The sequence below is a fragment of the Tasmannia lanceolata genome, unplaced genomic scaffold, assembly GCF_043159265.1.
Source record: "Tasmannia lanceolata isolate RefF3 unplaced genomic scaffold, GAP_Taslan_0.1 ptg000003l, whole genome shotgun sequence".
Classification (NCBI taxonomy): Eukaryota; Viridiplantae; Streptophyta; class Magnoliopsida; order Canellales; family Winteraceae; genus Tasmannia; species Tasmannia lanceolata.
This window is the reverse complement of record NW_027518680.1, coordinates 25,766,601-25,791,350: the sequence shown is the minus strand read 5'-3', so window position 1 is coordinate 25,791,350 and position 24,750 is coordinate 25,766,601. Positions and strand designations below refer to the sequence as shown.

General features: G+C 39.1%; 1 protein-coding gene across 1 annotated transcript; it reads right to left on the bottom strand.

Annotated features, from left to right (window-relative positions):
* Window positions 1-22,118: 22,118 nt before the first annotated feature.
* On the bottom strand, window positions 22,119-23,862 carry HP6 (histidine phosphotransfer protein 6). The gene is made up of 5 exons (XM_077373090.1): window positions 23,673-23,862; window positions 23,449-23,579; window positions 23,218-23,361; window positions 22,731-22,803; window positions 22,119-22,388 (listed from the first exon to the last, which is right to left on the bottom strand). The coding sequence occupies exons 1-5, from the start codon at window positions 23,739-23,741 to the stop codon at window positions 22,335-22,337; spliced, it is 471 nt and encodes a 156-aa protein (XP_077229205.1). The 5' UTR covers window positions 23,742-23,862; the 3' UTR covers window positions 22,119-22,334.
* Window positions 23,863-24,750: the final 888 nt, after the last annotated feature.

Genomic DNA, 24,750 nt, shown 5'->3' with positions numbered 1-24,750 from the left:
AGAAAATATGAATGAGAGAGATGGGAGAAGGACGACTGTGGAGAGTGTGAGGGAAAGATGTTCTGTTGGGAGGGATAAAGACAGATGGGTGAAAGATAGAGAATATTGAGAGATGGCTGTTGTGAGAGAGAGTGAGAGTGAGAGCTTGAGATGGTGAGCAATGGATAGAGAGACTTTGAGAGATTGAGAGAGCTGTGGTAGAGAGACTTTGAGAGATTGAGAGTGAGATGGAGATTGGAAAACCGAGGGAGGATTGAGAGGGATGAAGAGTGGAAAACCGAAAAAAAAAGTGAGAGGTGATGGGGAGAGAAAACATAGAGCTAGAGAGTCGGGTCGGCTCTGTCAGATCAGAGCGGAATTCAGAGCGACAATCCTCCCCCTTTTCTTCCCTCCTCCCCTTTTTTACTCCTCCCGGCTTCCCACATAAGCTCCCTTCTAAAAATCCAGATGGAAAGTTCCTAACATGGGCTTCTTTGAATTTGCAATCAAGAATCGAATGTCGTGTTCACAAGCTACCGAAATAAAGAAACTTGCAGATTCTCGGAATAAACGGGAATAGGCATCTTCTAAAAGTATCATGCCAACCTTTTTAATTTTATAGTTTTGCCATATATTCAGCTAAGGGAAGAAATAAAGTCCAAAAATATTACTTTTTTTTTTCATTAGAATGAGGTGGTGGTCGGTTTTTCCAAAGTGATCAAATAACCTCCTTTTATTAATTCCCAATGAACCCCCTTTGAAAACATCTTGAAACTAGTGGGGCCCACTCCATAGGATAATCTGAACCACCCGATTAACAAGTCATTGATGGGATATGCTCGATAAATCATTTCTTATAGATCGTTCATAGGATGATCGGAACCATCCATTTCAATGGGCTACCGAATAAATGATTCGTTCTTCTAATTCATTGCCGCAAGCTGATCTTGGCCGTCCAATTGATAGGCTGCCATGTGGATCGGTTACACCACCTCTTAAATCGCTCCATATTGTTTAATTGGTGGCCCACAAATCTTTTCCGTTAGATTTCAATACGGACCCCGAAGAATAAGATTGAATTACCTTGGGTGGGCCCCACGCATATTTAGTGGGCTACTCCATTTTAAATCCCTCAACCAAATGCCAGGCCTATTCCTTGGCCGAATTTTCCATGAGGTCCATTCATCGAAAATTTAGGCGGGTCAGTTTGCTTCAACTTAGCGAACTCCACTCCATGTTGGGCGCAATTATTCCTATAAAATTTGATCGTTAACATCCATGATAAACTCCACAGATAACTTGGATATTTCTTATATGGGCCAACTTTCTCGATCCAAATTTAATTCAAATGCTCAATGCGGGCCCACCAAACAGGTCCCAATTCTCTCTTGTTTTAATTCTTGCGAACAACCCCTCTCAACAATCATCAGGACGACGCAAAACATGACAGAAATAACCTAAAAGATCGAGAAAAGAAGAGGAGCGGACACGAGAATGAAAAACACTGAAAAAAGACTGATAACAAGAACACTAACTTCTTTGTTGATTAAAGCAGAGCAAAATGAGGTGTCTACAGATGCCCCTCTTTGGTAGAGATGACGTAGTCATCGAATACCAAAGCAAAAGTGACAGAGCTATTTTCCGCAGCTTTAATCAACAAAGGACTCTACAAAAAGCGGAACCTAGACGCAAACATTTACTACCTACTGCAAGTCCCTAAACGAAGTCCTAGAATTGGAATGCAATAAAAAATCCCGCTGCGGTGCCGCTCACAAACGGGCAACGAGAGAATGAGATACCATTTTCGAATGGATTCTGAAGAGGATGAAATACCATATTTATACGGATTCCAAGGAATGAGACATCACATTTATATGAAGTTCCAAGAGAAAAGACAATTTTTCAAATTGACTCAGGGGAATGAAATGACGTATTTGTACGGATTTCAAGATGAGACACCATATTCATATGATGCTCAAAGATAACTCAGAGATAATGGAATATCGTATTTATACGAATTCCAGGAATGAGACATCACATTTATATGATGTTCAAGGGAAGAGACCATTTTCAAATGGACTCAGGGAGAATGAAATGACGTATTTATACGGATTTCAAACAAATGAGACACCATATTCATATGATGCTCAAAGATAACCTCAAAGATAATGGAATATCGTATTTATACGAATTCCAAGGAATGGGACATCACATTTATATGATGTTCCAAGAGAAAAGACCATTTTCAAATGGACTCAGGGAGAATGAAATGACGTATTTATACGGATTTCAAACAAATGAGACACCATATTCATATGATGCTCAAAGATAACTCAAAGACAATGGAATATCGTATTTATACGGATTCCAAGGAATGGGACATAACATTTATATGATGTTCCAAGAGAAAAGACCATTTTCAAATGGACTCAAGGAGAATGAAATGACGTATTTATACGGATTTCAAGAAAATAAGACACCATATTCATATGATGCTCAAGGATAACTCAAGGACAATGGAATATCGTATTTATACGAACTCCAAGGAATGGGACATCACATTTATATGATGTTCCAAGAGAGGAGACCATTTTTAAATGGACTCAGGGAGAATGAAATGACGTATTTATACGGATTTCAAGGAAATGAGACACCATATTCATATGATGCTCAAGGATAACTCAAGGACAATGGAATATCGTATTTATACGAATTCCAAGGAATGGGACATCACATTTATATGATGTTCCAAGAGAGGAGACCATTTTTAAATGGACTCAGGGAGAATGAAATGACGTATTTATACGGATTTCAAGGAAATGAGACACCATATTCATATGATGCTCAAGGATAACTCAAGGACAATGGAATATCGTATTTATACGAATTCCAAGGAATGGGACATCACATTTATATGATATTCCAAGAGAAAAGACCATTTTCAAAAGGACTTAGAAAAATGAGACACCGTTCCCCAATGGTCTCAAAGAAACGAGATAGCTTTGATTGATGAATTCAACAACGAAGAATTTAGAGATTTTTCATGAATTTGAATTTGACGTAGAATTGGATTTAATGAATTTTGGATTTTTTTTTATTTTTTATTTTGGACTCAATGAAATCGGGGATATTATAGATCGTGCCCAGTAAAGATATTGGAAATCAAGACTTTGACGAATGATGAGACGACAAACCTTATGAATGAAGAACCATTACTAACGAGATTGGATTAGGAACACTTTCATGAAACTTCAGCAAGATTTTTCACAAAGAGACTGCTGGTCTTGTCTTCTGGGGATTTTGATAACTGAAACCTTGAACAATATTCTTGAAATTGATAATCTAGAACAACGGCTCTCTTGGATATAATCATGGAAAAGTGGGATTTGCCTCTTGACAGGTGTTTAGATAAACACCTCTTGACCAGGATAGCATTTAACTAACTGGAAGGAGATTCTGAATTTTAATGGTTCATCTTTCTGAGAAATTGGCTTAACCACCGTTGCATCTAAAGCTCTTCCAAGCTTAAGGTGCCTTCCTGGGGTATGATCTTTTTACGGAAGCTGGGCTTTCTGATGTTTCTACTTCTGAATTTTTCTGAGCTGATCTTCTTTGAAATGAAGCTGCTTGGCTAGATTACCGAGCTCTTTCATACAATCGCAGGGAGCTGCCGAGGCCGGGCCTCCTTCACCAAGACAGTTGCATCATTTGGACATAAGAACGACGATTGACTCTTTCTAAAGAGAAAACTTAGATAAAAGGTACTACTCAAAGGATTGAGCAGCTCTGAATGAGTGAACATAGAATGACAAAGATTGACTAACTACACTGACAAACACAGTAATGCTTCTGACTTAGTCAACGCTTTATTTCGTAAGTCTATCCTTTCGAGGAATTTTTTTTTCAATTGGTAAACACTGGACCTTTTCCTTAAAACAGTAATGCCTCAAGGATCTAACTACGACCCCTAAGATTGCTTAGCCTCAACGCCCCCAGTTTTGAGGATGTCACTTGAATTTGTTTGAACTTCAGTTGATCTTCAGTCTTGATACCGGCTGTAGCCTTCTTATAATGATTCTCTTACCGTGACCAAGTCACCACTTCGGGGTTTTTAACTTGGCGGACCGTGCTAGCCTTAACTTTTGCCTGAACCGCCTTCCTAGGTTTTCGATTCGGCAGGCTATCCCCTTAGCTTTTGCCTAACCCGCCCTTTCGGGTTTTCAACTTAGCAGGGGAATAATCTTAAATTTTGCCTAGACCGCCCTTTCAGGTTTTCAGTCTAGCAGATCTTCAAACTCCGTTCTTTTTCTTATTCATCATTTTTTTTTTCTTATTGTGTCTCGAGACCTAGGTCATTAGTTCTGAACACCGGAAGGACTTTATAGGTAAGATAGGGCTTTTCAAAGAATGGCTTAAGGCTCAACAAAGATTTCGACCGAACCTGTGAACAGGTTGCCTACATATCCCAAGATAGGAATCAGGTCGTGTGTAGTTCAGGGCGAATGCCCCTAGTTTGAATATAAATTGTTTGAAGGTTAATTGGTTTTTATTTTTTTCCTTTCTTTCTAGAATAATTGATTTCTCTTCTTTTGGAACTTGTCTCTCCTTTTTTTTTGAAAGGATTGAATTTCTTTTATTTTTTGAATCGACCGAACTCGGTTTAATCGAGCTGCCTACGTACCCCAGTGTAGGGATCAGGTCTCGCGTAGTTCGGGGCGAATGCCCCTAGTTTGATGGGTTTTTAAGAAAATTTCATTCAGGCTCGAAGGGTTTGCAAACCGGTATTCTTTTGACGTTGGGTTCTGATTTTGGGATTTATTCGGCCAAAGGAGGCCTTCCGATGTTCAAATTGGGAATCGATCTAGGTTACTAGAGTCCCTCTGGTACTGATTATTTATTTATTTTTTCTTTTTTCTCTTTTTTTTTACGGAGTTTGACGGCATTTCCAGGTAATAGATAATGGTTCTTCTTTCAAGATTCTAATATGTGCTTTCGACTTTCATAGAGCGAAACTTGTTCTTTGACCTCCTCCATCTATGGATTTGTTACTCTTGATATCTGGTGATCACTTTTCAATGCTTGCTCTTGAACTTCTTATCTTGAATTTGTTGGCTTCATGTTATGAATTTGAGAACCAAGGTCATTGATTGGAAATATGAAAGTTGTTTCCGCTCTATGCCCCTTGTATAACATATGTCTCTCACTTTTTTCATTCTCTTGAGCTTTCTATCTATGTATTGCCCCTGATATCGGTTGTAGCTTTTCTAGACAATCTTCTTATTCTTGAAATAAGTTTATCAATTCTTCACACTCTTAAGAGGGTAATATACTTTTAATCGGCATTTACTGAATCAAAGTTTCAGTGCCAATGTTTACTACTTCAATTTCAACTTTGAAAGGCTGGGATTGGCGATCTTCTCTTGTTCAAGTAATTGTTGTGACTCAAGTGGAGTTTCGTCAATTTTGTCCTCATTTGAGGAGGGAGTCTTATTTTAAGATCAGAAGCATACTTAAGAAACAGACACAAGTGAACTTTTGGAACTTGAAATTTTATTTAAAGAAAAGGCTATTACATCTAACGACCTATCCTGAATATTCTCAGGATTCACAACTTTAAATAAAAGGAAAGCGAAAGATAACTTGCCATGGACTAGGCATTGACCTTGAACCGTAAGACCGGACTCAACAATTGTACTGACCATGATGACTGACTCAACATAAAATAGTAAATGACTAAAACTTTAACTGCTGCAACTGTCTAGCTTCGGAGGCTCGGCGAAAACTGAATTATCATCATAACAAGAGCCTTTTAACTTCTGGCTCTTCTCTTTCACTGCAACTGAACCTGAGCTTCTCAAACCCCAAGTGTCTAAACATCATCCAGCGGCGGTACAACATGGTTTTGCATAGGATTATCAACAATATTTGGCACTTGCTGAAATGGTAGCTTGCGCTCAACGATCAACTTCTGGATCACATGCCTCAGAGTTTTACACTGATCAGTATTATGCCCCGACCCTCGATGAAAATCGCAGTGCTCTTCCGCCTTCCACGTCCTGGGGAGTGGATTGGGAGGATTCCTAATGCGAGGTAAATAGACATTGCCCTTGTTGCAATATAGCAGATGGTGGAAGCGGGAGGGGGGCGAATTGCCTACCTGGCTTTTGCTGAGGTATAGGTCTTGGTTGATCATATTCGATTACCATAGCCTCCTGTGACCAGTTAATCCCCTTTTCCCTTTCCCTAAACCCTTTCAGGATACCAAATCGTGGGATAGGCAAATCAGTGAATTCTCTTTTAGGAGTTTCAGATGGTGGCTCTTGGTCATAATCAAGAATTAAGGGCCCAACAGAATCCTGCTGGTGCTGAGAGACAGAGTTTCTTGTAACAACATCTTGGGCTTTGGTATTTTTGTCAGCGAAATGTTCAGAGCCTTGGGACTGACAATGCCAGGTTTGCATTTATTGCTTCATCTGATGAACTTCTTCTGTTAGTGCAGCCATTTGTCTAGAGAGATTCACAATTAGTTCTTCCGAACCCATAACCATGGACAGGCTCGGATTTTTGCCCTTAGAAACAACAGTGGTTGGACCCAATTTCTCAGTAAGTTGAGCTTTGATGAATTGATTTTCTTCCTTCAATTCCTTCATCTGTTGGACGAGCTGGGCCAGGGTTTCTGTGACGTGAAAGAGTTGAAAATTTTCCATAGAATCTGCCATAGGTAGGAAAAAGTTGATAGAGAGACTTCTAAAGAAAATGGAGAATTAGCTTCTTCACTGGCTACGAATAGATTCAAACCCAAGAAGCTTTCTTGGATTTTCAGCAGTGAACAATCCTGACATAGAAACAATAAACACGAGATGTAAGCTTGACATTCAGGGAATTTTTCCTTTCTATGATTGACATGAGAATTATGATACGACTAGATAAGGAATGGGAAGTAAAGTGATGGTTCCTCAAAACAAATAAACCCAACAATGATGACATGATAGCACGCGGGGAATGCCCCTAGTTTAAGGATTATGAGAGTGAACTCTGAAGGACTTAGCAAAATAATCTTGAAAAAGGCAGCCTCTAGAGGAGGAAGAGACCAAGGGTACAAGCAAGATTGGATCATCTGGACCAGGTATGATCAGATCATGAGATTGCATAATCGAAAGATTGTGAGATTCTGCTCCTGCCAGTTAGGGGATGGCATGAAGATACGATCGAATCGTATGCCAGAAGAATGAAAGACGCACGATCAAAAGATTAGATGAGATAGCATAAGATCGCTTTCAACGGATAGATCATGAATGACTAATCCTATGAGATCTTTGGAAATGATGGGATTTATATCCTAACCCCAAAGGGAAACTTTTTAATCTTCGCACATTTTAACAGTGTTACCTAAAGGCATCAAACCCTAATCCTAATCTAGAGGAGTGGAGAGAGGATCTCGACTCGTGACTTTGTTTGTGTACCTAAGGACCGATCGTAGCCATTGGAAGATGGACCACGGCCTAATCTAGACACCAATGGATAGGATATCCTAAACTAGGCTCACACACGTGATGCACATGTGTTCGTATACTACATGCATGTGTGGGTTAATCTAAGGGTAAGGCCAAGAGTTCCCTTAGCGTGAATCCATGTTCGATATACTGTACCAGTGTCCGGTGTACCAGTACGTGAACAAGAGATCCGTTTACGTACCATAAAGGTACTAGGCTAAGGGTGGAATGCTTCTCTAGCACAGAGGCACCAGGTGATGAAATCCCAGTCAACCATGCTAGATAACACTCCGGGTTCCTAAAATAGGATGTGTGTGCACGTGAGATGTAAGGGTTTAGATGCGAGTGATGTAAGTGTGTGCAATAAGTTCGCGCAATCTATGATGCCTTCAGGTTTTGTTAGATTAAGTTTGAGTAAAATGTGATGAGAAAATAAAACATACAAACTAATCTAATAAGCATAGAAAGGATAGAGTTTTTATGAGCCAGTTAAATTAAATTCAAATGAGTTATCTTTTGAAATTTTAATGAAGTTAGGTGGTCCCCAGCAGAGTCGCCAAACTGTGGGACCCGATCCCTCGAGAGGGGCGGGGCGCGAGCCGCCACACTCTCTCTTTTGGTCTCTCGTACCCACGCGATTGGCGTGTGCTCTTTTATTATTGATTTTAATTCATCTTTTATGTGAACTTGGGATCGCTAAGGTAATCCGAATTCCACACAAAAGAGAGTGACAGAGTCGCCACCTAGATGTGGGATCTAGGACCCGTAATTAACCAGAAATCTAGACTCGCTACCTGGTTACAAGAATGGAATGTATGGGAAGTTATCCACCACATGCACCACTCCTGCCCGATAATCGGTCTTCAATTTCAAAAGTTAACCCTTTTGAATTTCTTTTAAATGGCTCATTCGACTCTATGTTAGTGTGCAAACTATGTGACATGCATCCTATGATCTAATTTCAATGTAGATCCTAAATGTGTATCTTGATTTCTTAATTTGTTTGAATTCAATCTAAGTGAAAGTTCTCCTAAAATTCTAATTTCATGGAAAATCCTAAGTGATTTAATTAAGAATTAACAAGAAAATTAATATACAAAACCCCACAATTTGTTGTGGAGCCGAGTCGCGGTTGGTATGCCATCAGACATCCAAGCTGCCTACGTACCCAAGCCTCAATGGGATCAGAGTCGACGTAGTTCGGTGCACCTAAGCTAAGCTACTTATGCCTAACTCAACTAAGACACCGACCTAGACGGAATTGACTGTTTCAACAGTTTTAAGAGAAATTATTTTAATTCAAGTTGAGGATTTTATTATCCTAGGATTTCATCTAAGATGCTTCTTATCTAAATGCAAGTCGTTTCTTAGACCAATGCAGGTTAGCCTACATCCTAGTTTACTAGGCTTGTCCTAGGGAAAGATTGGGTGACTAGTGTAACTAGACCTATGGCACGGTTGCTACCCATAGCAAACGTCCGTGATGAGGCTGGACTCCTAACTCTAGGACTCCTTAAAACCTAAGACTCCCTAAAACTTAGGACAAGACACGACACCAGTGTTCCTAAATTGGGCTCTAATGGTTCTTATGACGGAAACCGTAATCCAACGATTCCGAGAGACACGAGATGAATCGATTTCAGTTCTTGAAGTTAATTAATTTCAGATTTTGAGGATTTTCGGTTTCTGGACATTTAAGGAATACCAATGGTTCTAGGGTTCACCAATTTCGGCCTTGAATGGCATCCAAGGGAGGGAATCGTGCGCTCTTTCCTTGTGCAATTTAATACTTAGGTTATAGCATCTTATTGCCTGGCATATTTCAGGATTTCTGTGGACAGTAACCTCGGAGCCAACAACATGCTATAGCTTAAATATTCAAATTGTCAAAGATCGAGTGCAATAGGGATACGATTATGGATGCACTGGCCATTTTTCCAAGGAAATCTAAAAATCCTAAAATTTTTATTTCAATGAATTAAGGGGTGAACATGTGACAAAAATTCAAGGTTCTTTAGAAACTTTATGATGATTTTTAATTAATTTCGAATTTTCAATGGATTTTATCAATTTTAAACATATGAGTGATTTTACAAGTGAAATTATTGCAAACGAATTCAAAACGAGTTGAAACTTCTACAGCAGCAAGATATGATGGAATGTAGCTTACCGAAAGAGTGTTGCAGATTTTTACATCAAGCTCATATTTAATTTTGATTTAACAATAATAAGATCAGATTGCAAAAATAAGACAGAAACTACTAGAAATAGAAATTTAAATTCAATGAAATTTCTACAGTAGAAAGATATAAGTAAAAATAGCATGCTGTCAGATTTTCATGAATTTTAGAAACTATTTACTATCAATTTCGGATTTTACAATTTTCAGACCAGATTATGAATTAACACTACATCCCATATGAAACAAGCTCCAAATCACTTGAAAAGTTTACAGAAACAAGAAATAAAGAATATAAGACTACGGTAAAAATTTTGAGAATTTTATCTGTGATCTGATGTCAGTAAAAATTCTCCCAAAATCTGATAATTTTCAAAGAAAGCATAAAATAGTATACCAAACAAAATCCAAAAATTGTCAAAAATCCATGGTAGAATGTATTAGTACCATATTATTTTTCTACAAAATTTCATTAATTTTGGAATCTATTTAGTATATAATTTAGTTTTCTTCGTCAAAAAGATGTTTTTGAATAGTTTTCTATTTTTAAAACGCGATTTTCGAGAAAATTACGACTCCGGAAAATGTCCTCCAACCTTGTTCTGATGTGATAAATACAAGAAAAGTTTAAAATTCCAAAAAATAGATCATCCAGAGATGGCTATTTTTTCGAATTTCGTAATTTCTCAGCCATTATTTTAAATAAAGTTCCACTCTTCACTCAAATTCTAAAAAATCTTTGATCAAATGTCCGATCCGATCCGACAGTTATTTTAGTCTATTTAAGTAGATCATTGTATTAAATTTCGAGACGAAACGGAATTGAAACACCCATGCAGATCATGATTTTGAGCATACACATTTAACATTAAATTAAATTCATTTAAATGCTTAAAAATCATGCAAAAATATAAAAAAATACCAAATCATCCGGAAAAAATATGAGAATAATGTACTGACCTGTGATGTAGATTCTCGCCGAATCCAAAAGCCGAAAAATTCGAAAAAACTCGCCGACGCTCGATCCGCTCCGCCTTCTTCTCTTTCTTTCTTCTTTTTTTTTCTTTTATTTTTTTAAAACCACTGTGAAGAGGGATAGAGAGATATGGAGAGAGTGTGATTGAGAGCAAGAGAGATAGAGAGGGAGTGATTGAGAGACAGACACAGAGAATGAGAGGGAAATATAGTGGTGGAGAGATTGTGAGCGAGAAAGAGTGACAGAGAGGGAGAGGGGCGTAGGTAGCAGAGAGGGAGAGTGAGTGAGAGTATCAGAGAGATGGGAGTGAGAGAGAGAGAGAGAGAGAGAGAAAATAATATGCCTCAGTTTTTAAAGAAAAACCGAGACTTTGTTTTCTTCTTTTTTTTCTTTTTTTTGTTGTTTTTTTTTTTCAAAAAAAACGATCTGCTGTTGAGAGGATGGGAGGTGAGGCACAGAGAGGGAGAGAGAGAGAGCGAGTGAGGTAAAAGGAAAATGGAGGGATAGAGAGGAAGAAAAACAGAAGTATCGGTGCAAAACCGATACTCTTTTTCTTTTCTTTTTTCTTTAGAGAAAATATGAATGAGAGAGATGGGTGAAGGACGGCTGTGGAGAGTGTGAGGGAAAGATGTTATGTTATGAGGGATAAAGAGAGATGGGAGAAAGATAGAGAATATTGAGAGATGGCTGTTGTGAGAGAGAGTGAGAGTGAGAGCTTGAGATGGTGAGCAATGGATAGAGAGACTTTGAGAGATTGAGAGAGAGCTATGGTAGAGAGACTTTGAGAGATTGAGAGTGAGATGGAGATTGGAAAACCGATGGAGGATTGAGAGGGATGAAGAGTGGAAAACCGAAAAAAAAAGTGAGAGGTGATGGGGAGAGAAAACATAGAGCTCTAGACGGGTCGGCTGTGTCAGATCAGAGCGGAATTCAGAGCGACGATCCTCCCCCTTTTCTTCCCTCCTCCCCTTTTTTACTCCTCCTGGCTTCCCACATAAGCTCCCTTCTAAAAATCCAGATGGAAAGTTCCTAACATGGGCTTCTTTGAATTTGCAATCAAGAATCGAATGCCGTGTTCACAAGATACCGAAATAAAGAAACTTGCAGATTCTCGGAATAAACGGGAATAGGCAACTTCTAAAAGTATCATGCCAACCTTTTTAATTTTATAGTTTTGCCATATATTCAGCTAAGGGAAGAAATTAATTTCAAAAATATTACTTTTTTTTTTCATTAGAATGAGGTGGTGGTCGGTTTTTCCAAAGTGATCAAATAACCTCCTTTTATTAATTCCCAATGAACCCCCTTTGAAAACATCTTGAAAATGGTGGGGCCCACTCCATAGGATAATCTGAACCACCCGATTAACAAGTCATTGATGGGATATGCTCGATAAATCATTTCTTATAGATCGTTCATAGGATGATCGGAACCATCCATTTCAATGGGCTACCGAATAAATGATTCGTTCTTCTAATTCATTGCCGCAAGTTGATCTTGGCCGTCCAATTGATAGGCTGCCATGTGGATCGGTTACACCACCTCTTAAATCGCTCCATATTGTTTAATTGGTGGCCCACAAATCTTTTCCGTTAGATTTCAATACGGACCCCGAAGAATAAGATTGAATTACCTTGGGTGGGCCCCACGCATATTTAGTGGGCTACTCCATTTTAAATCCCTCAACCAAATGCCAGGCCTATTCCTTGGCCGAATTTTCCATGAGGTCCATTCATCGAAAATTTAGGCGGGTCAGCTTGCTTCAACTTAGCGAACTCCACTCCATGTTGGGCGCAATTATTCCTATAAAATTTGATCGTTAAACATCCATGATAAACTCCACAGATAACTTGGATATTTATTATATGGGCCAACTTTCTCGATCCAAATTTAATTCAAATGCTCAATGCGGGCCCACCAAACGGGTCCCAATTCTCTCTTGCTTTAATTCTTGCGAACAACCCCTCTCAACAATTATCAGACGACGCAAAACATGACAGAAATAACCTAAAAGATCGAGAAAAAAAGAGGAGCGGACACGAGAATGAAAAACACTGAAAAAAGACTGATAACAAGAACACTAACTTCTTTGTTGATTAAAGCAGAGCAAAATGAGGTGTCTACAGGTCCATATACAGAATGTTGAATTTAGAAAGATTTTATTAAATTTTACGGAAAAAACCCGAAATGGCCCATTGAGCTAAAGCCCGCAAAGGTGGAGGTCATGTGGGTTCACCCATATAGGTCGACCACCATGGTGGGCGCCCTACATGGCTGACCCACATGAGTTGAGCACCCAACCTTGATGATGTCACAATGGTGACATCATATTTGTTAAAAGAAAAATAAAAAGAATAAAAAAGAAAAGAAGGAAAGAAGGAAAAAGATGAATGATTGGTTAAAAAGGTTTTCTTCCAAAGAAGCAATGTGGAATGGGAATAGCAGGTCTTGATTGACAAGAAATTAAGATTGGAATCAAATCCAATTTGGAAACAAGAAAGAAAGAAAGCAAGAGGGAAAAATTGGAAACAAGCCAAAGATGGGAGCTCTCACATTGGAAACTACTATTTCTCTCTTAACCCTAGCCTTTTTCTATGAAAACATCACACAACACAAAGGGAGAACCATAAAATTTCGTCCCTCTCGCTCTCACCCAAGAAAAAATCCAATTTTCTCTCTCCTCTCTCCTCAAAAAAAAAAGAAAAAAGCCTCACTCTCTCTTTAAGTGTGTTCATTTCTCTCAAGTGCTCTTCACAAGAGGGTTTCTTGATTTTCCTCTTCTTCTCTAAGGCATCAGACAATCAAGGATTATTGGAGTATTCTTTGGATATTTTTTAGCGTATAAAAAGGTTGGACAAAGCGTATATCTTGGATTACCAACCCTAGAGACAAGGATCGCGATCAACGGTAAGAATCTCTCTTTGCGAATTAGAACAAGCATTCTAGGGTTTTATTTTTGAAATATCAAATCAATGAGTTTTATTTTGAAATTTCTGTATGTTATAGTATAGATTAAAGGCTTTCAAAATCCAAAATTTCAACAAAAAATTAGTTTTTCTCCATATAAATATAAACTTTCTTTCTTTATTCTTCAATATGAGTTTAAATTCAATTTTGAAAGCAAGTGTTTGAAAACATAATCTTTTTCAAAAAATAATTTTTTTTTAGGTTAATAAAAATTCCAAAACTACTGGAAAGTGAAATGTTTGACCACGGTTTGACTGCCTCGATTTCCGTTTTATTTCTCGAAACATTACTCGGCAAAGGGTTATTCCTTGAAGAATAAAATGGAAAACCGGTCAGATCAAATCCCAATTTCATGAAAATTTGGTTCCAAACCGATGTGTGGATTTTCAGTTAACCATAAAATTTTTGGAATTTTTTGATATTTTTTAATCCGGTTTTAATTTATTTAAATTTTGGATTATTTTTAATAAATATCAAAAAACTTTAAGAATTGATGAAACTTTCCAAAACTCATGTTTAATTATAAATTGAAGTTTTCATAGAATAAAAGTTTGAAAAAAATATTTTCTTTACTGTTTTCAACTTAATTCTTTGATTTACGTGCCGTAATTCTTTTTCGTATTAAATTAGTTAATTTTCAAACAATTTCTTTACAAACCAGTAACTTAGGTTACTAGAATGTTAGAAAAAAAAATTTAATTTGTTTTACAAATTTTTAATATGGTTTTGTAATTTATTTTAATAAACGGGTTTCAATTCATAGAAAATAAATTCCCCTTATCTATCTAAAAATCCATTTTATGGAGGAGATTTAATTTTTAAGTTTTAAAATTTTGATAGAAAATTCTATAATCTATTATATATCTACTGAAATTTTTCATTTGATTTTAGGATACCATTATCTTTGCTTTTTAAGTAATTCTTTGGTTTCATCCAATTTTTGTGTGAATTTCAATTGGCATCAAATCGTAATTAAAATGCATGAAAGTCATACAGTAGTCTCATCTCATGATTATCTTTATACTGTAAGAGTTTGACTTGATTTGAAATTGATATGCTATAGGTTGCTGTGTTAATCTATAACTGATTTGAATTTTAAAAAATAAAAAATTGATATCAAACTTTAATGATAATTCATGAAAACTTTCCCGTATGCTATAATCATCTATATCTTTATTCTCTAAAATTTTGGATTAATTGGAAATTGATATGCTATAAGTTACTGTGTTAATCTATGAACTGATTTGAATTTTAAAAAATCAGGGATTGATATCAAATCTTAATGAAAATTCATTAAAGCTTTTCAATCAGACACAATCATCTATATCTTATTACTGGAAAAGTTACAACTGGTTTGGAGTTTGATTGCTTAGGGTTTCTGTGTAATCCTAGCAATCTGGTCATAATATTAATAAATCATAATTTAATAGCAAATCAACACAAGAGTCAGTAAAAATCTCCAACAAATCTTAACTTTACATCATGAAGTTAATCCCCAACTTGTTTGAAACAAAAACCTTAGGGTTCATAGATCTCCCATGTAAATTCACTATACCGCGATAATCTAACTGCCGAGATTGCAACCACAATCGTATACTAATTGCGATTAATCCTGCATAATTGGAGTGCATAAATTATAATATGATATTAGCTCCGAGGTCCACTGTCCATGAAAATCCTGAGAAACATGCCAGGCAATAAGATAGTATAACTTACGTGCTAAATTATACAAGGGTTGAGAGCACGATTCCCATCCATGGTTGCGATTCGAGGCCGAAACTGGCAAACCATAGAACCTTTGGTATCCCTTAGATATTTAGGAATCGAAAATCCTTAAAAATAAAAAAACAGTCAATCAAAAAATCACCAATATCAACAAATTGAATTAACTTAATCAAAGTCTTAGGAGCCGTTGGATTGCGGTCTCCTATCGTAGGAACCTTTTAGGGCCCCTTAGGAACACTTACGTCACGTTGTGTCCTAGGTTTTAGGGAGTCCTAGAGTTAGGAGTCCAGCCTCATCACGGCCGTTTGCTATTGATAGCAACTGTGCCATAGATCTAGTTACACTAGTTACCCAATTTTTCCCAAGGACAAACCTAGTTACCTAGGATGTAGGTTAACCTGCGTTAGTCTAAGGGATGACTTGCCCTTAGATAGGACCATATAGCATCTTAGATAAAGTCCTAGGATAATAAAATCTTCAACTTCAATTAAATAATTTCTCTTAAACTGTTAAAACAGTCAATCCAGTCTAGATCGGTGTCCTAGATGAGTTAGGCATAAGTAGCTTAGTTCAGGTGCACCGAACTACGTCGACTCTGATCCCAGTGAGGCTTGGGTACGTAGGCAGCTTGGATGCTTGATGGCTTACCAATCACGAGTTGGCTCCGCACATAAGTGGTGGGGTTTTGTATATTAATCCTTAAATTAAAAGTAATTAAATCACTTAGGGCTTTCCATGAAATTAGAATTTTAGGAGAACTTTCACTTAGATTGAATTCAAATAAATTAAGAAAATCAAGATACACATTTAGGAATTATTTTAAAATTAGATTTTAGGATGCATGTCACGTAGTTCACACTTCAATAGAGTTAAATGAGCCATTTAAAAAAAAAATCAAGAGAGTTAACTTTTGGAATCGAAGACTGGATTATCGGGCGAGGATGGTGCATGTGGTGGTAACTCCCCATACTTTCCATTCTCGTAACCAGGTAACGAGTCTAGATTTCTGGTTATTTATGGGTCCTAGATACCTCATCTAGGTGGCGACTCTGTCATTCTCCTTTGTGTGAAATTTGGATTCTTTTTGTGATTCCAAGTTCACAAAAAGGATGAATTAAATCACACCTTCCTAGGCTCGGCGGCTTACCCCTGCCCTTGTGGGTACTGGGTTGCACGTTTGTTTGCACCCTATGGCTTAGTTGTTGCCGCCTTGGTTGGGTAATCAATAATAAAAATAATAAAAGACACGCGCCAATCGTGTGGGTACGAGAAACCAAGAAAGAGGAAGGCGGCTCACGGGCCATTCCCCTCTCGCGGGATCGAGTCCCACAGGTTCTGAGGAGATTTTAATCAATTTGGAAGGACGGAAGCAAGGGAAAGTACTGTTCGAAAGGACTGGTAAACCATCGGCTAAAGTCGAAACTCTCGACATTATAGAAGTTGTGGATCCAATCATTCAATTCTTCCTGGTGGTCCATGATCTATCTACACAGAAGACAGAGAATAAAACACGGTAAAACAACTCTAAAACATTTGTTTTTGTATTTTTTTTTATATATCTATATATTTTTTAAAATTTTTGGACGGATCCTGAACAAGCGAGGGGTTGAGAGCAACGTCTGCCCCTGTGATTTGAGAATTGGGAGGACATCCCTAAAAGAATTGAATTTGATTAGGGTCTAGATACAGATCTAACCCTGGTCTCTGAGGTAACAGAGGTCCGACATTTTGGTTACGACAAAGGTTTGGTTGGTTATACCCTCTTGTGAGAAGATATATTCATTTGAACAGAGCCCAAATTCTTTGAACATAACAAGGTAAACTAAGAAAAGGATATCTTCTCTGAAGAAGATGAAGACAAATTAGGCAGAGTTCTGCCCTTGTTTTGACCATGGTGGGTCAATCGGGAATGAGTCTAACCTTTTGAAAAGAGTGACTGGGTTTGCGCAGAGCTCGGGTATTGTGACCATAACAACGGTCATGACAAGGTTATCTTCATACTAGAAGATGAGTTAATTTGGGCAGAGCTTCGCCGCCACAGACCATAACAGATGGTTTGGAATGAGTCTAACCCTTCGGAAAGACAGATTGGAAATTGAGCGGAGCTCGGGTACTGTAACCTTAAAATGGTCATGACAAGGTTATCTTTGTACTAGAAGATGGGTTAATTTGGGCAGAGTTTCGCTGCCACAGACTATAACAGATGGCTTGGAATGAGTTTAACTCTTCGGAAAGAGGAATTGGAAATTGAGCGGAGCTCGAGTATTGTGACCTTGTAACAATGGTCATGACAAGGTTATCTTCGTACTAGAAAATGGGTTAATTTGGGCAGAGCTTCGCCGCCACAAACCATAACAGATGGTTTGGAATGAGTCTAACTCTTTGGAAAGAAGAATTAGAAATTGAGCGGAGCTCGGGTACTGTGACATTGTGGAGAGATAACTTTTTAAAAGGGGAGATCAGTCGGAAATGGATAGGACAAATCTATAGACAGACTTATTTGGACAGGGCTTCACTGTTTTGACTACAATGATAGTCAGGATGGATCGAAGCAAAAAGCAGTAGAGCCTAACGTGGCTGAGACCGAGTCAGTCTGGACAAGAAGATGATTGAGGGATTGCAATATCTTTTCGAAAGATGGGACCAGAATGAGGGACTTTTTATTAAGCGTATCAACCACAAGACGGACATCCCTCCAGGGTATCATGGTTTCTTTATCTAAGGGTGTGATGAAATGGTTTTGCAAACATGGCTCTAGACAAAACTAAAGGTTAAAAGTAACCTCTAATCTTGCGTAGAAGTAAACTGTGACCGTTTGCGCATCGGGCTAGGGTAATGACATCCCTAGCAAGAAATGGCAACCCGGGGACACCTTTTTAGGCATGCTCAACATGCCCGTAGTGGGCTAAAGGTTTAGTGTATCCCTATTTTGGAAGACGCTCACATCTCTCAAAAGTAACTGGTAGGCTTGCCTAACTCTAAGATCAGCATGCCCTTAGGCAGGGAATGGTAACATCTAAGTGCATGTATGCTTGGCAATGCAGGGGATGAAGGCTTGAAGGTTCCTCTCGCCAATGTGATTAAACAATCCCTTGCGCAGTGTTCCCGGATGAGGCAGGGAGTTAATACATCATCATTAAGTTAATACATCATCGTTTTAACGACACCACAAGTGTGACGTGCAAAGAGATGGTGCTTTCACATCAAATGGGGGTCTGATCAGCTGTACTTCGGGTGATGAAATCCCAAGTGGTACCGAATCCGTTCCAAGTGCCAGTCACTCCCGGGTAAAATAGGTATGCAAGCGGGTGATGAAATTCCATATGGTGTGTACGTGAAAAATGAAAAAAAGGTAAGCCTAAGTGCCTCCAGGGGCATTTTCGCGGAATTTGGTGGCAATTTTGAGCATTGCCTCTTAGCAATCCCTGCAGAAGAAGTGTGGCAAGTGTATGGTACTGGGAAGTAAGTCTAACACTTGTTTTATTTCGCACGTCAGGAGCGTTCGCAACTTGCGAATACCCTTGAAGGCTCCATCGGGTTAAGGATAACCCTAATAAAAAAGAAAAAGTCAAATTATTTGATTTGAATTCTTCGAAAATGCCAAGTTAGTTATACAGAGTTATAACCTCCTTGATTTTGATAACAGATCTGGTGAGAGGAATATCATGTTGAATAGAGTTAGTTCTCTCCAGCAGAGTCACCAGTCTATGGGAGCCGGTTTTTTCCTGTGTTGCGTAGGACAACAAGGGATCACCACATCGGGTTTCTATGGGAGTGTTTATTTGATCTGCGCTACTTACGAACTCGGGACCGTAGTCCTAACTTCGAAAGATAGAGAGAGTCGCCACCTAGGTTAGGGCCTAGGTCCCGTGTCTATTCTTCCAAGGAAATGAGTAACGACTCGAATTTCGTTGGAAGAATAGTAATCAGGGGTTCATTTGCTCTGGGTTTAGAACCTTATATTTTGCTCTATTTGCTTAAGGCACGGTCCTTACAGATATCTGGGTAAGGGTTATGGTGACAATCGGGGAAGATGTTAGGCACCCCTCTTGTTCGAATTAATCCGGTCTCTTAACTTGGAATGGCATTTTTTGAAGAATTTGAATCAGGATAATTTATCTTTTTATCCTTTATTTTGGTTATGCTTAATTCCGAATGTAAATGAAATGAATTTACAAAAAAAATTCAAAAATAAACGGTTGTGACTCAATTTCGTTTGAGATCATATGTCACAAACCCATACAGGGTACTGCAACTGATCCCAATTGGGTCGCCAAATCTAACGGAAAAAGACAGTACATAAAGTAAAAGACAGGCAGAGGGATTTATATCTGGGGGCCATTAAAAGCCGGAGAACTTATGTCACCACCTCGTACCTTACTTTGTAATGGAAACTGCAGAAATCTATAAATTGCAGAAAGTAAAAGAAACATAGAGGGCTTTATTACATTAGATCCGAGGGCCATTAGAAGCCGGAGATCTTATGTCACCACCTCGTTCCTTACTTTGTAAAGAAAATTGCAGAAAGCTGTAAATTGTAGAAAGTAAAAGAAAGGCAGAGGGGTTTATTACATTAGATCTGAGGGCCATTAGAAGCCGGATATTTTATGTCACCACCTCGTACCTTACTTTGTAAAGAAAATTATATTAGAGCGATTTAAAATGTAATTTTACCAGCAGAAATTTGGGCAGTGTAACTGCGTTTGTTTGGGAGAGAGGAGCTCAGAAGTTGCCGAAATTTTGGTAGAACAACGACACTATTTAGATAATAGGGCATTGGGCTCTCCGAAATTCGCAGTGCTACGACGCTGTGTTGGCAAAGGAGTCTCGGGAGTTGCGCAGAAATCGGCAGCGTAACGACGCTATATAGCCGAAAAGCCTCCGAGTTCGTCGAGATTTCGGGAGAACAACGGCGCTACTATTAAAAAGCAGCTTGTAGTTCTGCGAAATTCGGCAGAACAACAGTGAAAAATATAAAAGTCACTCCGAACCTTTAGAATCTCGACGGAGTGCCGACACCCAGTTCGAGCTACCTAGTGTTTCTCTACTTTCTCTCTTCTAAAAAGTAAGCTAACTAGGAATTTTTCTAGATATCTGCAAGGGTTTAGGGTCTAAAAATACACCGAAAGGGGGTGTATACACCGAAGAATGGTGTAAAAACCACCAAAGGAGAGAGAGAGAGGATGAGAAGGTGTAAAAACCTCTTAGGTGGGAAAATTTGGGATGACATCATCTGGATAAGATCAGATGATGTCGTCCCCAGTTCGCGTGATGTTTCGTCTCTTCTCTTATTTTGTTTTATATGGATTCGTCTCTTATCGGTTAGTTTCGATCGTCCGTAACTTTTCCGATTGAACTCCAATTTGTACGCGGTCAGATCCGTTGGATTCCTTATTCCAGGAGCTTTCCAATGAATCTAATATCGTACGTATTCGAAAGATGAAGTGTCCTTTGGGTGCAAACAGAAGCTTCTGTCCCAAATTTAACTTACCAATTGGAATGCCATGTGCAAACAGGCTTACCTGTTTATGCCGTGAAAGGCGGGTGCTGTGTAAACAGGCTTTTTGGTTTGCCGAAAAGGAGGGTGCTTTGTTAAAACAGGCTTTCCGATGGTTTAAAATGATTTTCAGAAATCATTTAGTTACCCTAAAGAGAGATTGAGAGAAACACAATTGGTGCTCTGGGACTCGTCATAAGGTTCTTCCTTGCGACACCTATCATTAATACTACCTTGACAAAATTGGGTGTCTACATCTGGCCTCGTCTGCGCGACGAAGTTTTCAGCAAGACTTCGGTATTGATCAGCTAGGTTCGCCATTTGCTGAACTAAATTATTGAATTGTTCTATTGTCGGGGTGGTCGGTGGCGGAGGTTGAATCGGCAGTTGTTCAGATCGGTCCTCTCCTGGACGGACGACGATCTGTGATGATATCCATTGCCTGTTGTTTCTACTCCCAGGGTTGGACCGTGCCCCCCCCCCCCCCCCCCCCCCGAGCAGAGCCTGGTGTGTGCACCTCTCCGAGCTCCTGTCATTTCTAGACCCTTAGAGACTTTTATGTTTGGGGCCCCACGGGTGGCTGAGCTGGAGACTGAGAGTGAGTGGACGGCCTTGATTTGTCCTTGCTTTCGTCCTACACATACGAAAGAACGGTTAGAAGACCAACCCGGAAGGGTTTCTCCAGGAAGGCCCTCCGATGCTTAAGTCAGTAATCGCAACAAATAAGAAAACTCAACTTGAAATAGTAAGTTTTTGGGAATTGTGTCCCTTACCTTTTGGATCTTACCCCTATTTATAGTGGTTCGGTGTGTTAGGGCTAATCCGTAATTTCCCTTGTGGTATGATTACCATATTGCCCTTAAGCGGGTGGCAATGAGCCGTAAATACCGCTTCTTGCAAGGGTCTTTTGTTGATTGAGGGGAATTACTTTGTTACCCTTTTGGGATTTGAGGGCCCTTTGACATGTGGAGCTCCCCGATTGGACAGTTATTTTTATCCCGTATCACTTTGCATTGTATTGATTGGAGACAGTTATTTTTATCCCGTATCACTTTGCATTGTATTGATTGGAGACTTATGATGCATGGAATCACGTTCTTTTTACTTCAAGAGTACAAGGGAAAAGTATTCATTCCTTGTGAAATGAATCAAACGCGGTATTTTAATTTCATTAAGGCTATTGCTGTATTAGTTATCTTCTGCCCTCCCCACCTGTAACAACTGGAGAGACCTTATAAAAAAACAGACCCATGTGCTTCTATAGAGAGAGAGAGAGAGAGAGAGAGAGAGAGAGAGAGAGAGAGAGAGCACCACTTTATATCGAAATCGAGAGTACAGATAGCATTACGATTTGATGCATTGAAAATGGCATCAAAGTATAACTCTACAATAAAAACAGCGAACAGAGGTTTTGTAATGAACCGCGTCCTTTTCCTCTAACAGGGGGTAATGTTTGGTTTCGAGGTAGAAGGAGACCCCACCATGCAAACACTCGAAACGTCAATGCTATTTAACGTTTCACTCTAACAACGGGTATCTTACCCCAGCTGCCATCAATCTCTGCTGCTCTATCTGTTGTAAGAAAGAAATGTCATGTTACGTTTAGAGGTTTGGAAAATGATATCTACACCCATTTCCCACTTTTGATTTCTTTGAGGAAATCAAAGGACCCACGCTATATCCACGGCTGGGTCCCATGATTTCCTCCAGTGGCTAAAGGCAGAGAACTTCTCTGTGGAGTACCAAGTTTTGTTGATTTTTTTTTACTCCTTGTATGGTTTATTGCAAGGGAGAAAAGTCAACATCCATAGTATAAATATAGAAAAAGAGAAGAGTGAATATGGGAAAAAAGGGTGTAAATATCAAGGCCCAAAATAAAGAAAATGAAGAAAGGAAATAAATCCGAGCATTTACTTGGAACAGTTCGTGCAGTTTGTTTTTGAGGTAACAATATTCATGCTCCAGCAGCTCCAAACAACGCAAACACCTGAGAACCCACAGATAGAATCACGTGAACATCTATGACGTCTCTCTCTTTCTCTCTCTCTCTCTCTCTCTCTCTCTCTCTCTCTCTTTCTCTCTCTCTATCAAGTTTTTCTACTTCCAGACCAAAGAGAAGTGACTTTTTTTTTCTACTTCTAGAGCAAAAAAAGTTCCTTCTCTACTTATAAAGCATAAAAGAGATTGGTTAAGGCAAAGTACTTTCTCTCACTTTCTAACAAGTTTTCTACCTCTAGAGCAAAAAATTAGATTGGGTAATAAACCAGCTCCTGTTTTCTCTAGCAACGATTTCTGGGTTTATTTTTTCATGGCTTTAGTATTTCTGGTTCTACAGATAAAACCGGAAAATGGGTAATGCCAAAAAACACACATAGTATGCATATATATTCGCACAACATACCCATCTCTGCTATTTTGTTCGGAAGCACCACGAAACGCAACACATACATTTCGTACTCGTTTCGCTCCAATACTCGAACTGCTCCCCATGAACTGGTTCAAATGAATTCCCATCTTCATGTAGTCTATGCATTCTCTCTCCAAACTGTCAATCACCAATTCATAACACATCTCATTGTCTCTCTATCTCTCTCTGTCTCTCTCTTTAGAAAACAAAATTTTGCATACTTACAGGAGACCCCGTAGATTCCTGAGGAGCTTCTCAGACTCCCGAAAGTAAATGGTAATGACCTCCAAAACAAAATTAGGGGAAGTCTCGTCTTGTAACTGCTGGAGTTGCACGAACTGCTCGTCAAGCACTCCCTGCACAATAATCAATTAAGTGAGAAAACTTCAAGACAGAGTGGGGTGCGAATATGAAAATAGATAGGTGATTAGAAGTGAGAGGAGAAAGACCTGGTGGAAGAGTAAAGCTAGTAATCGATGCATATCGGCCTCCAAGTGATCGGGACCCAGCCCAAGCATCCACAAAGGTAAACCCGTTTTGGCTAAATGAGAGTTTGTGAGAGGTTGAGATAGATTTTCCTTTCTTGTTTTCTCGAGACTTAGCTTTTTCTAGGGGTTCGATTTAAAGTGAGAGAGGAAGAGAGAGAGAGAGGGTTTAGTTAAATTGAAAAAGGTCGAGCGTGCGTGGGAAACGGGATCGATGTGAATGTGTGGAATCTACCGGACCAGGAGGAAAGGAGTTGTGGGCTGACCTGCTACTGGCCGTACGTGGTCACCTCGCGTGCTGTCTGTTTTACAGGCGCGGCAGTAAGCTTTGCCCCGACCACTTCCTGCAGCCGGTAATTGTCAGCCACAAAAACGGCTGGTTTGCCCTTTTTGTCCTACTTTTATTTATTTTATGGCAAGGGCTCCAATGCTTGCCGGGTTGACTTATCCGAGTTCACTCAGTCTTCATGAGAACGAGTCATTAGAAGTAAGGACTCGTCTTAGGCTTAGAAAAGGATCTACGGGGAACCCTATTCGTATCCGTCATCAGTTATATACTTACTAGCAAAAAACCCCGTGCGATGCACAGGCCGAGAAAGAATTGTACAGACCACATCATAGGTTGATCTAAACCGTCCATGTGATGGAACACAACATAAATAGGTTGTGCCCGTAAAATAATTTACATAGGCTGATCTTAGCCCTCCAATCTATAGAGGTTTCGATAATTGTTGTTCCACTTAAGGTGCCCAGAATTCGTCAATATTTTTACAGGTGTCCTGCATTCGTAATATCAAACTTTCCGTAATTTGACCCGCATATAGTGAATAAGGAAAAATAGTTCCCGATTTTCAACCCGACCCAACCCGATTTGCAATTTCCTCAACCCGACCCAACCTGATTTCCAATTCGGGTTGAGTTGGGTCGGGTTGACCTAATTTGATATGGTACCAATTGTTGACCACCTCAACTCAAGCCGGGTTGTTTTGGATTTTGAGAACCAATAGTGAGTCATCAATAATCAGTTTTTAACTCAAAATCC

Excerpts from the sequence above, each read along its gene's own strand:
- HP6 (XM_077373090.1), bottom strand. The coding sequence starts at position 23,741 with ATGCTTGGGCTGGGTCCCGATCACTTGGAGGCCGATATGCATCGATTA. Across the intron at positions 23,580-23,672 it reads TAGCTTTACTCTTCCACCAG|GGAGTGCTTGACGAGCAGTT; the intron begins GTCTTTCTCCTC and ends ATTATTGTGCAG. Across the intron at positions 22,389-22,730 it reads AACTGCACGAACTGTTCCAA|ATAGAGCAGCAGAGATTGAT; the intron begins GTAAATGCTCGG and ends TTCTTACAACAG.